This window comes from Rhinolophus ferrumequinum, chromosome X (assembly GCF_004115265.2).
Source record: "Rhinolophus ferrumequinum isolate MPI-CBG mRhiFer1 chromosome X, mRhiFer1_v1.p, whole genome shotgun sequence".
Classification (NCBI taxonomy): Eukaryota; Metazoa; Chordata; class Mammalia; order Chiroptera; family Rhinolophidae; genus Rhinolophus; species Rhinolophus ferrumequinum.
Genome location: NC_046284.1, coordinates 20,159,560 through 20,175,630, shown reverse-complemented (window position 1 = coordinate 20,175,630; position 16,071 = coordinate 20,159,560). Strand labels below are relative to the sequence as shown.

The 16,071-nt window shown below is 43.4% G+C and overlaps 1 protein-coding gene across 1 annotated transcript; it reads left to right on the top strand.

Annotated features, from left to right (window-relative positions):
• LOC117033388 (kinetochore protein Spc25-like) lies at positions 1–12,170 on the top strand. Its single transcript, XM_033125550.1, has 4 exons — positions 1–44; positions 3,736–3,959; positions 4,259–4,329; positions 11,448–12,170. Exons 1-4 carry the CDS (start codon positions 1–3, stop codon positions 12,168–12,170), a joined length of 1,062 nt encoding a protein of 353 aa, XP_032981441.1.
• Positions 12,171–16,071: the final 3,901 nt, after the last annotated feature.

Sequence of the window (16,071 nt, the reverse complement as noted above, 5' to 3'; positions counted from 1 at the left end):
ATGCATTTGGAGCCACTTCTAAGGAAAAACAGAAGCACTCACAGGTAAGTTGAAAGGGAACTGGAACAGATCTTCTATCTGTATTGAGCTAGTTGCCCACTTTCTTTCCAAAACTCTGATATACGAGGTCTGACAATTAAGTTTATGAACTGGTTGCAACGATGTTGCTAACCTTTTTTAATATCAGAGGGATTATTCATTATGAATTTGTACCAACTGGACAAACAGCTAACCAAGTTTGCTATTTGGGAGTGCTGAAAAGGCTGTGTGAAAAAGTTAGACGACCTGAACTTTTCACCAACAATTCATGGCTCTTGCATCATGATAATGCATCAGCTCACACGGCACTGTCTGTGAGGGAGTTTTTAGCCAGTCAATAAATAACTGTATTGGAACACCCTCCCTACTCAGCTAATCTGGCCCCCAATGACGTCCTTTTTTCCCCAAAGAGAAAGGAAATATTGAAAGGAAGACATTTTGATGACTTCAAGGGTAATACAATGACAGCTCTGATGGCCATTCCAAAAAAAGAGTTCCAAAATTGCTTTGAAGGGTGGACTAGGTGCTGGCATCGGTGCATAGCTTTCCAAGGGGAGTACTTCATAGGTGACCATAGTGATATTCAGCAATGAGGTATGTAGCAATTTTTCTAGGATGAGTTTGCTCATTTAATTGTCCGACCTCGTCTTATAGCGCTTTCTCTTGTTGTTAACCTAAGGAAGAAACAAAAGGATAGCTTCAGTTTCTACGTCAAGTATACAGCATCTAATATCAGTACTTACAGACAATGATCCAATTTATATTAAATAAAGCACAAAACAGTCTCAAACGTTTTCATGACATGACTGAATTTGAAAATCAGTGTGTACCCTGGTAATTCAGGACAGGAATTGTAGCACCTGTTCCTATGCCATAAACACAGTAGGTCTTCAAGTCCCTATGTACGAAGGAAGGTCTTCATCTAGGTATCTCTCTTTCCTTTGACAGATAATCTGAATTTCTTGCCAGCTTCTGGCTCATGCAGTTTCCTACTCTAAAATAGTCTTTATGTTGTGTCCCCTGCTGTAAATGAAAACCCTAATTTTCAGAAGGAAAATGATGTCATTGGCTTGCCCTTTTCTTGATTCCCCATCAGATTGAATTGAGATAGGATACTGGCAAGAGCAACAAGATAAATGATCAATTTGTGATGTGTCTGGTCCAAAGGGGATTATTTTGACAGTCTGTTCTAATCATCCAAGCAATGTTTCCAATAAAAAGTTTTATTAGGTATTGTCACAGATGTAAATGTTTCATAAAGATATCACTTCAGTTATAAATCATATACTTGAATTCATACTAAAGTCACCGCATTAAATAACAAGAAAAATGATGTGTTTCACATAAATCCTGGTCTCAAGTGACTGAACAAAAAGGAGCAAAGAACAAAAAACAAAACTCAAGCCCCAGCCATCTGAGGCCAAACTTGGAGAGACTGACAGGAATACAAAATTTCCTTTATCTGTTTCTTTAATCTTTGTTTGGAGATCACATGCTCCAAAATTTTCATTATCTTCCTAGGTCCATCAGATTCTCCAGAGGTAATAGAACTGGAGAAATAATCCAGATTCTAACTTAAAAACAAAAAACAACTCTGATTTATCGAGGTACGATTTATACGGAGTAAAATCCTTTTGAGTGTACAGTTCTGTGAGTTTTGGAAAACATACAGTCATGTAACTATCACCACAATCAGGATACAGAACATTTCCATCACTCCAAAAACTCCCCGTGTCCCTTTATAGCCCCCTCCCCTGACCCCTTCCAGGCTCCTGGCAACCACTGACCTGTTTTCTGTCCTTGTAGTTTTGCCTTTCCCAGAATGTCATATAAACATAATCATATAACACGTAGCCTTTTGCAGACTCTTCACTTGTAAAATTAAAATTATTTTTCAGATAATAAAGATTAATATGCATTCAGTGTAGAAAAATTAAAATAACTGAAAAACAAGAAGATGTAAAAATGCTTCCCAAAGATAACCATTGTTGATGTTTTGGTGGATTTCCTTCCAGTCATTTTACTGTATATTCATGTGCACTCCCACGTACAGGAAAAAAATGTACAAAATTGGAATCTTACTGTATACAGGATTGTGTGTTTTCATTTTATATTTTGCAACATAATATTGTGAGCATTTTCTTACAGATTAACTCTGTCTTGAGAGTTGGAAGCAAGAGCCTAATCAGTAGGCTCAGGGATGGACAAGAAATAGAAGCAGAGTCACAGTGACCCAGACGAAGCAACTCAAAAGCTGCTTCTGAGGCTCTGGGCGGTCTGCATTGGTTTCCTGGGTTTCTGAGTTCCACTTGTTTTCATCAAAGCCTATTATTTGTTGTTGCTGCTGGCTTTTTCTCAGACAAAAACAACACACTCTCATTCCTCTGGGGCCCTGACAGCACCCTGTGCTCCTCTCCCACAGAGAAGTTTCCACACCACATTAGAACTATCCGTCTCCTCCGTCCATCTTCCCCACTAGATGGTGTGCCCCTCAGGCAAAGCCTGCCTTGTCCTATTTGTCTCATTTCCCCCCATGCCTGTGGCACATTGCTCAGCAAAGAGCAGATACTTAAAGAACTGTAATGAAGGAATAAATGTACACAACAAGATGAGACCTACCCTCCACTGGACTGGTTGCTGCCACTCATTTTTTTTTCTTCCCTTCTACTTTACCTTCAGAAAAAGAAAGGAATAAAATCTCTTTGGGGGCATTATTTTTGGTGGCTACCACAGAAGGGGTGGATGTTGCTTTAAAATGCCTTGGCATTTCTGACTCACAGCTACACAGCCTGGCAAGAGAGTCAACGAATTACTTGTCACATTGCTATGGCATGCCTCGTGCATTGCCCTGCAGAGCCAGGCCAAAGTTGTATTGTCAAGGAGACGTGAAACACAGAAAATGGACCTGGCAGCAAGGAAGAAAGAGGCAACCTGCTCAGAGTTGCTGTTGCTGGGCACACAGACCCATGGGTGATTGGTTTGTGCTTCTTGAAGGCCAGGTCACCTCTTGCCCCTTCTGTGCTTCTTGGGGTTGGGAGAGAATTGCAACGGTCCGTGTTTCAGAACCAAGGTGAGGTGAGAAGAGTGAGAGTGAGGGAAGGCAGAAGTCAAACAGAGTTAAGACTCTTCTCGTTTTTCTCTTTGGTCCTAATCATTTGATATTTTTCACATGGAATAATACTAGTTGCCAATTCTTGAGTACCTAACATGGGCCAGGGACAGGGTTAAGCCCTTCACATGCATTGCCTGGTGGAATTCTCACAAGAACCCTCGGAGCTAAGCACTATTATTATTGCTCTTTTATAGGTAAGCAAGAAATGGAGGCTCAGAGAGGTTTAGTCAATGTCCAAGGACACATAGCTACTTAATACAGTCCCTGGGCTAGAGTGAACACCCGAACAATGGTAGCTGTTATGGATACTATCACTGTTATTAATCATAAGAAATAGCTGATGCCATGGGTTCAAAGGGTCAAAGGCAGCTCTGGGATATAGACTCCCACAGGCCTCCCTGGAGCTTACAGAGACCTGCTCAATAGGCATGAGGCCCTCTGACTTCCCTTTCTGCCTCTTCAAGACTTGGGAAGGTAGCTCCTTGGGTGGTGGGGAAAATGATGCCATGCTTGTGTTTGGCTCCTTCTCGGTTCCCACAAATGCCCTTAACATTTTCCATTTTCTGAGCGCTTTTGTGAAACAGCTATGATGTGGTTGACAGTATTTGTAGTCGGAGCCAAGTCAAGCCTTCCTCTGGAGGAAAGCTGGAAGCCTTTATGGGTCTTGTCAGTGATCACGTAGCCCACAGGCCCCTTCTCGCTGCTGCCCAAGGCCGAGGCTTTCCCGGCAGGCGGCTGCGGAGCACAGTGCACTCATTGATCCCCGGGCTGTTTCTCTGGGTGGGGAAACCAACACCGTATCAGCAAGGTCAGGGCCTTTCCCCAGGGAGGACTTTGATGGAGCCCCTGCTTTGCTCCTGATGTTCTTCGTGGTTTAGAGACTGCTGCGTAGGGCTCGAAATGATTTCCCTTTCCGTGTTTTCTGCAGCTTTTTTCCCCAGGACCCAGGAGAAACTTTGAAACTTAAAATTACCCACGTGCCAGGAATCCCCACAGCCTCCTTGTGAGGGGTAGATGAACACCATATGCTGTTTATATAAAAATAAATGGCTTCCCCCCATGGAACACTCGGGCCTGACTCACTGGCTAACCCCTCTTTTACCTTAGCAGCTGGAGCGGTGGCCCTCTGGATGACGAAAAGCGATTTGGCTCGAAAAAGCCCCCTACAGTTTGTTTGTGTGAGTGCTGCGTCTCCTAGGGAGGCATGTGGTGGGCAGTCCCCTGTGGGACCAGCTGAAAAAGACAAACAGATAGTGCTGTCCAATGACCTTCTGCCTCCCCAAGCAGACTTTTAGAGGGGTCCCCCTCATCCTAACAACCCCCTGCGACATCCTGAGCCCTAGGAATAGGGGGAGAGGGAGATCTCTTTTCTTGGACTTCAGAAACCACAGGGCTTGGCTTAGGCAATTGGTGTTCATTCATTCATTCATCCATTCATTTGTCAAGTAATTATTGAGCACTTACCACATGCACCTCTTGACATTGCAGCCCCAACCATTTGTCCCCAGTGACGACCCACCCAGGACACTGAGCCAAAACTAAAAGTCTGGAAGTGAAGCAGGCTGAAACTTGACAACCTAGGCAGCCAGTGAGTGAAGGCGTCAGTTGCTGTATTTCAGTGGGGTTTCATTCATTCGACAAACAATTCATGAGTGTCTACTGTAGGCGAGACACTGTGGTAGGCACCAGAGTTACCAGAAGGGAGAATCCCAGCTCTGATCAAAGGGAATTTCAGATAAGTGGAGCTAACATTTATTGAGTGCTGACTACGTGTGCCAGGGCTATGCTGAGTGCTTTCTGCGTCTTATCTTTTTGAATGCTTATTCCAGAGCTGACGGGCAAGGCTGTACAGATGGGGAAACTGAGGCTCAGATATTTTACTGATTTGCTGAAGATCACCTAGCCAAAAAGTGGCAAGAGCAAGCTTGAAACATCCAAGTGAGTCCAAAGGCCTGAGGCTGTGTTCTTTGTGCGTCCGAATCTGGCCCACTGCCTGCTGTTATACTGCCTGAGAGCTAAGAATGGCTTTTACATTTTTAAATGGTGGGGGAAACCTAAAGAAGAATATTTCATGATGTGAAAATTAGAAGAGACTCAAATGTCTGTCAGTGTACATCAATAAAGTTTTATTGAGACGAAGCCACACCCACTCATTTACATATGGTCTAAGGCTTTTCCGCTGTAGCAGCAGAGTTGAGGAGTTGTGACAGAGGTCTCATGGCCTGCAAACTCGAAAATATTATGTAGCTCTTTGCAGCAGGAATTTGGTGACTCTCTGGCCATGTAGCTCACTGGCAGGAAAGGAAGCATCTCTGAACTCAGGTGGTTTCTAGAGCCCTGACCTCCTATCCCAGCCACTTCCTCGGCAATTCAGGGAGATCTTCAGGGTATCCGAGGGAGCATTCCTATGATGGCGCCTTTCAGTTATTTTCAGCATTTCTTTCAAGAGTCTTTGAGGTCTGAGATGTTTAGGGTGGTATTAGGTTTTCCTCATGTTTAGATGAAAATGTAGACAGCAGATCCGGGGTTATTTGTGAACAAAGTCCTGAAAGCAATCGTGTTGGTCTTTGCTGAGAGGTGCCAAATTATCTCAGGCTCCACTGGGAGCTGCCTGCAGGGCCTTATATGGGCATAATCTCCTAACCCGGGCTTGTCTCCCTCTGCAGTATGGTCACATCCACTTTTAAGGTTATGTGTGAACATTTCTGGTCTTTCCATTTGCTCAAGCTGTGGGGAATTTAGCTTCTGCCGCACTTGAAGGAAACATGAATGCTACCAATTTTTGCACACATCTTATTTGTACACGAAAGAGGACGATTGCCTTCGCTTTGGCATTCATCCCTTTACATTCGTCTGTAGATGGAGGGAAGCAGTTTTGTAAGTTCTGGAGTGGGGGAAATGTAGCTTCATTATCCTAGTTGTTTCCTGGATTAGTGTGTTTGAGGAGATGTTGATAAAGAAAACATTTAGGTAACGGGTTCTGTGGGAGGCATTTCAGGTGTGTTATGTTACTCAGACCCCCCAGCATTCATTTATTCAACAGAGATTTATTAATGCCACTAAGTGCCACGCCCTGTGCTAAGCCAGGGCTACAACAGTGAACAAGATAGATAGATAGTCCTGTCCTCATGGAGCTAACCCTCTAGTGGGAGCGACAGACAATTGACGAGTAAAGAAATATTACAAATCGTGACAGACTGTGAGGAGTGGTATAAAGCAAAAGAACAATGTGTCAAGGCAGAGTGATGGGGCGACCTACCCGAGACTGGGGAGTCAGGGGAAGCCTCTCAGAAGAGGAGACATTGAAGATGAGACCTGAAGGATAAGAAAGAGCTGGCTGGGAGACTTTCAGTGATTGAACTGGAAGTCTTGGTATGTAAGAGTTTAGTTAAGAAACTTAATGAAGGAGCTGTGACAGTGACTCAGTTGACAGGAGCCCCCGCTAAGGAATCCAAGACCACAGATGATTGTGTTCTAAGGACTTTAACCTGGAGCCCTAACTAGGCCAGCCCTGGAAAATACAGCTCTGGTTCAAAAGACAACCCTTGGGCAAGGAAGGTGCCCCCATTCACTGTTGGATATCCAAATCCACAAATGTTTGTGGGGCTCCTCCCACAATCCCAGCACTGTCTAGGCTCTGGGGATCCAGAGAGGAATCAGACAGCAAGGAGCCCACACTCTAGTGGAAGAAATCAGTCATATAATCAAAGAGATGACTCACAGAGTGTAAGTACAACAGAATACGTAAAAGATCGTAAAATAGCACAGAAAAGGGCGCTGAACACATTTGGGAGAGCCAGGGAACAGCCAAAGGAGATTAAACTTTGAAGGGTTAGAAGGACCTTCTAGAACAAGGAACATCTATGAGCAAAGGCCCAGAGGCATGAAGCCACATGCCCCTGAGCCGTTGGGGAATTTGAAGTCGCTATGTTATGTATTTTTGAGCCTGGAGTACAAGATGGGAGTGGTGGGCATTAAGGTTGGGATTTCAGCAGCGGCAGGTCACAGGAGGGCTTTGTGAATAAGTGTTGCGGATTCGAGCTGCACTAAAGGTATGTAAACACAAGAAACAGATCTGGCCGTTGATTTGCCTTGATAATGCCCCTCTTGTTACCTAATCCCATGGGTGTAGACTCAATTTTCTAGGAAGCTATACTATTTCAAAGAAACTGCCTGATCCTTTTCTAGAGAAATTTCATGCTTTTGGAAGTAGCTTTTTCCCTTTAAGTACTTTATACTTTTCTTACAACTTTTCAAAGCACCTACCATATGGTATTTCTCCCAAGTGAGAGATTATTATCCCTTTATTTGCGCGGAGCTGAAATGAAGTCATCTGTCCACTGGAGTGACAGCTGCAAGCAGAGATGTGCTCTCCAGGGCAGCAGGTCTGCCATCTGAGCGGCCCAGTGAGCCTTCTCTGGGAGTGGCTATCTCCACTCAGCCACCCACTGCTGCTTTCCCTTGTTCCTTGCTCCCTGTTATGTAAGAGCATTTTTTTTTTTTTTTGCACAGATGAGTTCTGGGCTTGTTCTGAATATTTTAGGTGTCAAACATCCTGTTTTTCTCTGAGTAATGTGACCCTGTCAATGACCCACTGCATTTCAGAATGACATCATGGGATTAAACTGAGAATGGTTGAAGAGAAGTTATTATGGGAACCTAGGGAGCTCTGCTTGTTTCTTTACCTTTCAGCAAGTTTGAAGATGGTGAACAAGAAGACTGCAAATGAGTGTTCGCTGTGCAGAGAGCAGGGGTCACAAACTATGGCCTGTGGACTGAATCCTGGGAACAGAGTGAATCCGGTCTGAGCGGTTTTTACAAATAAAGTTTTATTGGCACACAGCCATGCTCATTGGTTTGCATATTGTCTATGGCTGCTTTTGCACTGAGAAGGCAGGGTTGAGCCAGTGTGACAGAGTCCATATGGCCCATGAAGCTGAAAATATCTAATATCTGGCCCTTACAGAAAAAGTTTGCCAAGCCTGGCACTGAAGTCTTCACCCCTCCCTCCAGAAAGAGAGCATGTGAATTTAGTGGCAACCCCTCCTCCCCAAACACATGGCACAACAAAAAGCAGAGATTGGATTTTAACAAGCATATCAGAGCTCTCATATTTATTAAATGACATCAGAACTTTTACATTTATTAAATGTGTTGCCCTTCCAAGAAGTTCCCTTGGGAGATTGCACACCTATGCTAATGCCGCTGCCAGTATACTGGACGTTTCGGGGGCTGCTGTTCAGAGCCAAGTTATGTGACACCTGAGAAAATCCCGTTCCCCTTCTTTTTGGACCCAAAGTAGTGCAGCCTTGTCGGAACATCTGCCTAGTGGCCATGGATCCAGTGCTGGACAATTTTTTTTAAATTTCAATCTAGCACTCAGGCTATCCCAAGGAGTTGGCTGCAGGTTCTGAAGGCAGTTCCCTAAAAAGGTACTCCACACATGATTTCTTCAAATAAAAGGGGTTCGCCTGACCCAAGGAATTGGAAGTCAAGGTTCTATTTTGGAAATACCTTTTGGGATGTTGGTGGGTGTTTTCAGCATTTAGGCCATTTGATTTCTCACAAAATGAAACACTCGGCATGTGTCTCTCTCCTCCCTATTCAGGGACTGTTTCCATACTCCAGATGCCTTTACCACCTGTCTTGCATTTCCCCATCTCTTTAGAGCTGCTGGCAGTGGGTTTTGCTGTGGCTTGCTGCATTGTACCCATTTGGCTAAAAACAGTGGCTAAGGGATGAGGGAATCCTTTGCTCAGTTCCTTTTCTCACAGCCAAGTCTGCATGGGAAAGAGTCCCCTAGGAGCTGGGATATGGTATGCTGTGGGTGGGCCCAAGGTTGTTGGGAGAGCATGGAAACAGTGGGCATGTCGACATTTGGCAGTCACTCTTGTCTCAGGGACTGCTGTGTGCTTGGACTGCTGTGGTACGGGGGGTCTGGAGTTTGGCGGTTTCTGAAAACCATTAAATGCCTACTTATTTGTCCACATTGTTGCTTTCTCATTTTCCTTAAACTCATTCTGCAGTGGGGATATTGTGTGGTCAGCCCTGAAGCAAAAAGATAACCAGTTAAGCAAATTGCTTTTTTTTGGTCATTTTTTTCCCCCAAGAGCCACTGGCTCCCACACAGAATGTCTACATTTCATGAGCTCACAGTGCCTTCACTGATTTCTGCTCTGCCGGAGTCTGAGATGTAGGCCTCTGGGGGCAGTTACTAAGATCCATGTTTGTATTTGTATTTCCCGTTGAAGTAAATGTGCATGCATGATGGAGTATGATCAAGTGGATTACTAAGGGGGATTAGGACTGGAGCCACAAGTGTACGTTCATTGCTAGTGCTCCCGGATCGGCACCCCACTGCAGATCTGGGGGCTGGGGCACTACTTTCCAATTGACCCTCAGTTAATTTGGGAGGTAGCTTTGGTTGGGAGGTGCTTTTGCTTTTCTGAGATTTTCTTGCTCCAGGAATCAGGATTTAAAGTGGAGCTGTTATCTAGAGCCCTGGGTGAGGGGTGTGTCCTGGTCCTGGTGTTCTGGAGCCAGGTCTTTTATGTCATGGGTCCCCAAGGAAAGCTGAGAGCCTCAGACCACTCACCAGAGGTGGTGCAGAGACAGAATGCTGGGCACAACATATGTGTCTGTACTACACGTTTCTTCATTAACAAGTATGCCCTTCACACATATGGTGAGCTGGCCCCGCTGGACCCTTTCAAGGGTAGGAATTATGTCTTCTATTGTTTGGGCAGCGCCACACAGGGTTTCTTGGACCAGAAGGCACATAATGCTCTGAATTGTCTACAACAATATGTGAAATAGCAAGTAAATGGGACTTTGGGGCATTTGGTTTTATATTTTGAGCTTAGTGTCTGTTCTGGTAGTACTTAATAATCAAGTGGCCTTCGGTGGGAATCCTCTAAGGGTCGAATCCCACAGGACTTCCATCAATCAGGCAGCATGTGAAGGAACTTGTACTTTGTTCATAAACAGTCTGGCATAGGAAGTCTGGTCCTTGGGAGATGTCCAAACTGGCATGGCTTTCCACCAAAGCAAGAGGTGGAGGAGGGGCTCTTTGCAAGAGAGCTCTTTAGTTTGCAGTTTTAAAAAAAGGAAGGGGGTGGCTTCAGAAATGTTTGTTGGAAAGCTCAGAACCTTGGTTTTGATGCTGAACAAGGGAGAAGCTATGTTGGTAAGAGCTCCATTGAGATTCACTTCTTAGTATTCACAGGAGTGAAGAGCTTGATTTAGTAAGTTGGACACGTTCTTGTGGGCAGAGCTTCTGGAGGTGCAATGGCAGCTTTCCGTTCTTCCTGTTAGTGGTATGGGGATGGGGGGTGGGGGACGGGAGCGGGGAGTGGGGAGGTTGGAAGGTTGAAGACATTTAGAGGCAGGGTAGCGATGGGATGCAGGGACTGTTAGCCAATATTCCACTTCACTGTCCTCCAGAAAAGCTGACACTGTTCCAAAAGGCCATTAGACATCCGAGCAGCTCAATCATTCCCTGGGTCTCATCACTTGCCAACTGTATGATGGTTTTCATGCGTGTTCATCTGACATCTGTGTCCCAGGCCTTACCTGTTACCAATTAACTGGTCTCTAGCACCCATCTGCCAGCCCCTCCCTTCAGCTGGCCATGGGGGGACTATTTTTTCTTCTTTCCATTTTTCTTTCAATGGTCTGCCCCATTTGGAAATTTGAAAAACAAGAAGCTTCCCCATTGTCCTCCTTTCATGAGTGCCAGAGGCAATTCATACTGGGAAAATGTAGGCCACAGCTCTTAGGGAACCACTGATGACCCACCTCAGTCCCCAGTTGAGGCTTCACAGACTCCTCACTTAGTTTACCACTTTTACTTGAGGACTGATGCTCTCCTCTGAGGGTTGCATTTGATTGATTGATTCGTTCATTCATTCATTCAATTCATCTAGCATATATTCATCCAACATTCATCTTACCATATGCCAAGCTTTGACCTAGGTGCCATGTTACAATGTGGGGGCAAAACCAGACAAGTTCTCTGTTCCATGGAACATACATTTTTGTTGGGGAGAAAAGAATGAGCTGTGAAAAGGTGAAGATAGAGCCAACGGAGAAAAGGCAACATTTTGCAGGTTGGAGGGGAGCCTAAGATTTTGCTACTCTTCCACTGCATGGGGACTAAGAGTGAATCCTCAATGGGCTGTGCAGGGGAAGTCACTTGGATGAATTTCTATATTTGTTAAAAATGGAACACCCAAAGTTGGTGCGGCTGAGGGAGGTGGGCGGTTAAGCGGCATCAGCTCATGTTTGTGTTGGGAAGGCAGCGGGGCTCAGGCCTCCTGGCGAAGCATTGTCTTACAAATTGGTAGAGGATGAACTTGCATTGTTAGATAAAAGCATAAATGAATTTTGGAATAAATTCAAAGGCAATGTCAGTGACATCTCCTGTCAGATGGTGGGACTAAGAGATACCTACAAGGACATCAATAAAGCATTTGCAGAAAAACTATCTGTGAAATTAAAGGAAGAAGAACGAATGATTCAGATACTTCTGGAATATCAAAATCAGATCTGCAGGCAGAATAAGCTCATTCAAGAAAAGAAAGATAACCTGTTAAAGTTGATTGTTGAAGTAAAAAGCAAAAAGCAGGAAATGGAAGTACTGACTGCAAATGTCCAGGATCTTAAGGAAGAATATGCTAGAAAGAAGGAAACTATAAATACTGCTAAAAAAGCTAGTGAAGAGAGGTTGAAAAGGCTCCAAAAATCTGTAGACGTGTATAAAGATCGACTTGGACTAGAAATTCGAAAAGTTTATGGTGATAAATTGCAGTTTATATTCACTAATGTTGACCCTAAGCATCCTGATAGCCCATTTATGTTTTGCCTACACCTAAATGAAGCAAGGGACTATGAAGTGTCAGATAGCGCTCCCCATCTTGAATGCCTATCAGAATTTCAAGAGAATGTAAGGAAGACCAAAAATTTTTCAGCTTTTCTTGCCAATGTTCCGAAATCTTTTAGTACTATGGCTTATAATTAATGTATAAATAGTATATAAAAACTGTTTAGTTTTGTTCCCTATTGTGTGTCTCTTTTAAACAGAATTCTCATCCATTGTCTGCCTGTAATCCTTTTGTATTTTTTAAATATCTCTGTGTGGTGTATTTCTTTATAGAGCATTTTAATTAAAATCTTAGGAAATAAAAATAAATGGAACACCCAACACTTTCCCAAAGGAAAAAAAAAGTGACCAGACTTTAAAGAAATTGAAGACTCATAACTGGATTCTGCACACTTCATGAAATCCTCTTTACAAAGCCTCTCATCCCTGGTTGACACAGGTTCCCCCTTTCCTACATGCATTCTGTTCACCCAACTTTCCAAAGGCTCCATAAAGGGTCCTCCTGTATGCTGTGGAGGCAGCATACTCATGATAAAACTCATTTGTTCTTTTTCTTTTTTTAAATCATTTTCTAACTGCCTATTATTAAATGCACTGACTGGGCCCTGTGAATAAAGCACTGGAAAAGACAAATTCATAGGGTTTGCATTCTGGTGGAAGAGGCCGACAAGAAGGAAGAAGATAACAAATTAAGTATGATATTTTCAGATAGTGATGAATGGATTAAAGAAAACAAAATAGAGTAATGGGATGCACAGTGACAGGAAGGGGAGGAAACAGGGAATGAGAGAGGCTCTTTTCACTAGGATGGCCAGAGAAGAGTTCTCGGAAAGAGGAGGGAGATATTTGAACTCTACAGAACTACCCTTGTCTCCTTCCTCCCAATCACAGCAATGACAACGACATGTGCTGGGGCTGCCACCACAGCCACAACCTCTTCTACTAATACCACCAGGCCACCTCAGTGTCCATGAGAAGAGCCTTCCACCCTTAGCCTTTCAGTTCCTTAACCTCCTTTTCTCCAGTGGTCTTGTCCTCCCCCAGGCCCACCTCAGCCACTCAATTCCATGATCATACCTTAGACCTGGTCATTATCATTTTTTCTACGAAAACATTCAATGTCTCATTGCAAGGCTAGGAGATGGTAGTCTCCTACCTGTCCAGGTCACTCCCATATTGACTCAACTGTCTTTTGACCCCATGAGACTTCCCATCCTTTGATCCTACTGCTATGTCACTGTCCCTCACCTCTTTGATATCTTCTCTCCCCTCCTTACTGAGTTTACATTCCATACTCAATCATTGTCATCACTCCCTTGCATGCACTTCAACTCATTGCCTTACATCTTCATATTTACTTGGGAAAAACCCCAAACCTGGTTAAATTCACCTCTCTCCCTGCTCTGCACCTGCAGCTGAAATGTAGCTGAAATGAAATTCAAAACCACGATATCTGGTCTCACTTTAAATTCATGACCACTAACCACAAGTAGGTCCTTTGGAGTTGCCTAGCAACCAAACTATTTCCCTAGATATTCACTCTCTAACTCCCATTGAAGACTATGTCACATTTACTTCTCTCTCATCAAAACTCTTTCCCCATTTTCACTTTCAGTGGGTGATCTAGTTTCCTATTTTTTTTTTTTGAGAAAATAGAAGCAAGCAGAAGATAAAAAGAACTTCCAAAAGCTTCCACAACCAAATCTGTTACAATGGAAGAGATGTTTGTTTCCTATATAAAGGCAACTCTTCCACTTCTTCACTAAATTCCTACCCGCTATCACCTACTCAAAGACATAGCTATACCAATTCTCCCCTGTGTAATGTTAGCAGCTATTGCTATTAGTAATCTAAAGCATAGATTTCCATTGAGGATTACAAAGTGGTGATATTAGAATTTCATCATCCCGTCTTCACATATTAGCTGGAAATACTTCTACACATAGAAATGTCCCCACATCTACTATATGGTTTTATAGTGGTACCATTTCTGTAGAAAGGCAGAGAGATGCTTGATTCTTTCTCTGTGTTAACCAATTTTCAAAATAATGAGTTGGGTCTCTAGCATCCTCCAATAGTGACCAATGTGTTTTTCCCCCCATCTCATGCCAGTCAAACTTTCACCATCACCATTCCACCTAAATGGCTTCTGTCAAGGTCATCAATGATTTTCATGATGCTAAATCCAATGATATAGCTTCAACCTATGTTAAGTCTCAGCAGCATTTGACACACTCCTATTGAAATACTTTTTTTTTCTTTCCTTCCGGGATTATCCACTGTCCTGGTTTTCTTCCTACCTCACTGATGGCTACTCAATCTCCTTTGTTGATTCCTCCTCCTCTCTGACTTCGTTTTTAAAGATTTTTTTTTTTTACTGGGGAACAGTGTGTACTTCCAGGACTTTTTCCAAGTCAAGTTGCTCTTTCAATCTTAGTTGTGGAGGGCGCAGCTCAGCTCCAGGTCCAGTTGCCGTTGTTAGTTGCAGGGGGCGCTGCCCACCATCCCTTGCGGGAGTTGAGGAATCGAACCAGCAACCTTGTGGTTGAGAGGACTCGCTCCAACCGACTGAGCCATCCAGGAGCTCAGCGGCTGCTCAGCTCAAGGTGCCATGTTCCATCTTAGTTGCAGGAGGTGGAGCCCACCATCCCTTGTGGGAGTCAAGGAGTTGAACCGGCAACCTTGTGGTTGAGAGCCCACTGGCCCATGTGGGAATTGAACCAGCAGCCTTCGGCATTAGGAGCATGGAGCTCCAACCGCCTGAGCCACCGGGCCGGCCTTGACTTCTTTTTTTTTAAAGATATAATTCACATACCATAAAATTTACCCTTTTATAGTATACAGTTCAGTGGTTTTTAGTATACTCCCAGAGTTGGCTATCCTCACAATGATCTAATTCCAGAACATTATCATCATCCTCAAAAGTAACACTTTATCCACTAACAGTCACTCTCTATCCCCACCTCCAGCCCCTGACAACCCTGAATCAACTTTCTGTCTCTATGGATTTGCCTATTTTTCTCCTTGACTTTTAACATTGAAGTGCTCCAGAACTCAGTTTCTCTTTCTCTTTATCCTTACTTTTTGGTGATCTCATCCAGTTCCATGGGTTTAAATACAATCTGTACAGTGATAAACACCAGCGTGGACCTCTCCCCTGAATCTCGACTTGGATATCCAACTTCCTACTTAACCTGTCCACATGGATGTCTAATAGACCTCTCAAACTTAACATGGTCAAAGCAAGCTGTCAATCTCCTTGAATATGCTTCACCTGTATAGTCTTCATCTGAGATCATGACAATCCCATCCTTTCGGTTGTTCAAGCACCAAAACCTTGCAGTCATCTTTTGACTCCTCTCTTTTACTCACATGCCACATTTACTAAATCAGGAAATCCTGTTGGTGCTAACTTCATAATATATCCAGAATCTGACGAGGTCTCACAACCTCCACTGCTGTTACTCTTGTCCAAGCCACCATCATTTTTCATATAGTTATTTCAATAATCTCCCCGTTACTGCCCTGTGCCTTCTATAGTTTTCAACTCAGAAAAGGATGATTCTTTAAATATTTAAGTCATACACATTATGTATGTATACATATACATATGTGTATATATATATACATTATATATATGTATATATATATATATAATATATATATACACACACACACAGAGGGTGACAAAAAATGTATACACATTTTAAGAAAGGAAAACTGTATTAAAATTGTAATACTCAATATGTGTTGATAACGAAAGATGAATACGTTTGACTTCTGCAGTTACAAGAGGTGCTCAAAGTGGTTACCATCAGCATCTAGACGCTTCTGATTACAGCGAACTACTGCTTGAGCAATGTTGACCAAAGTGTCCACTTGTATACATTTTTTGGCACCCATGGTATATTATATAATAATACCTATTACATATATAGCACCTGATACGTTCTAGGCACTACAAGGCCTTACATAATTGGCTCCCAATACTTCTCTGACCTTATTTCCTATTACTCTCACGGTCATTCATACCATTCTA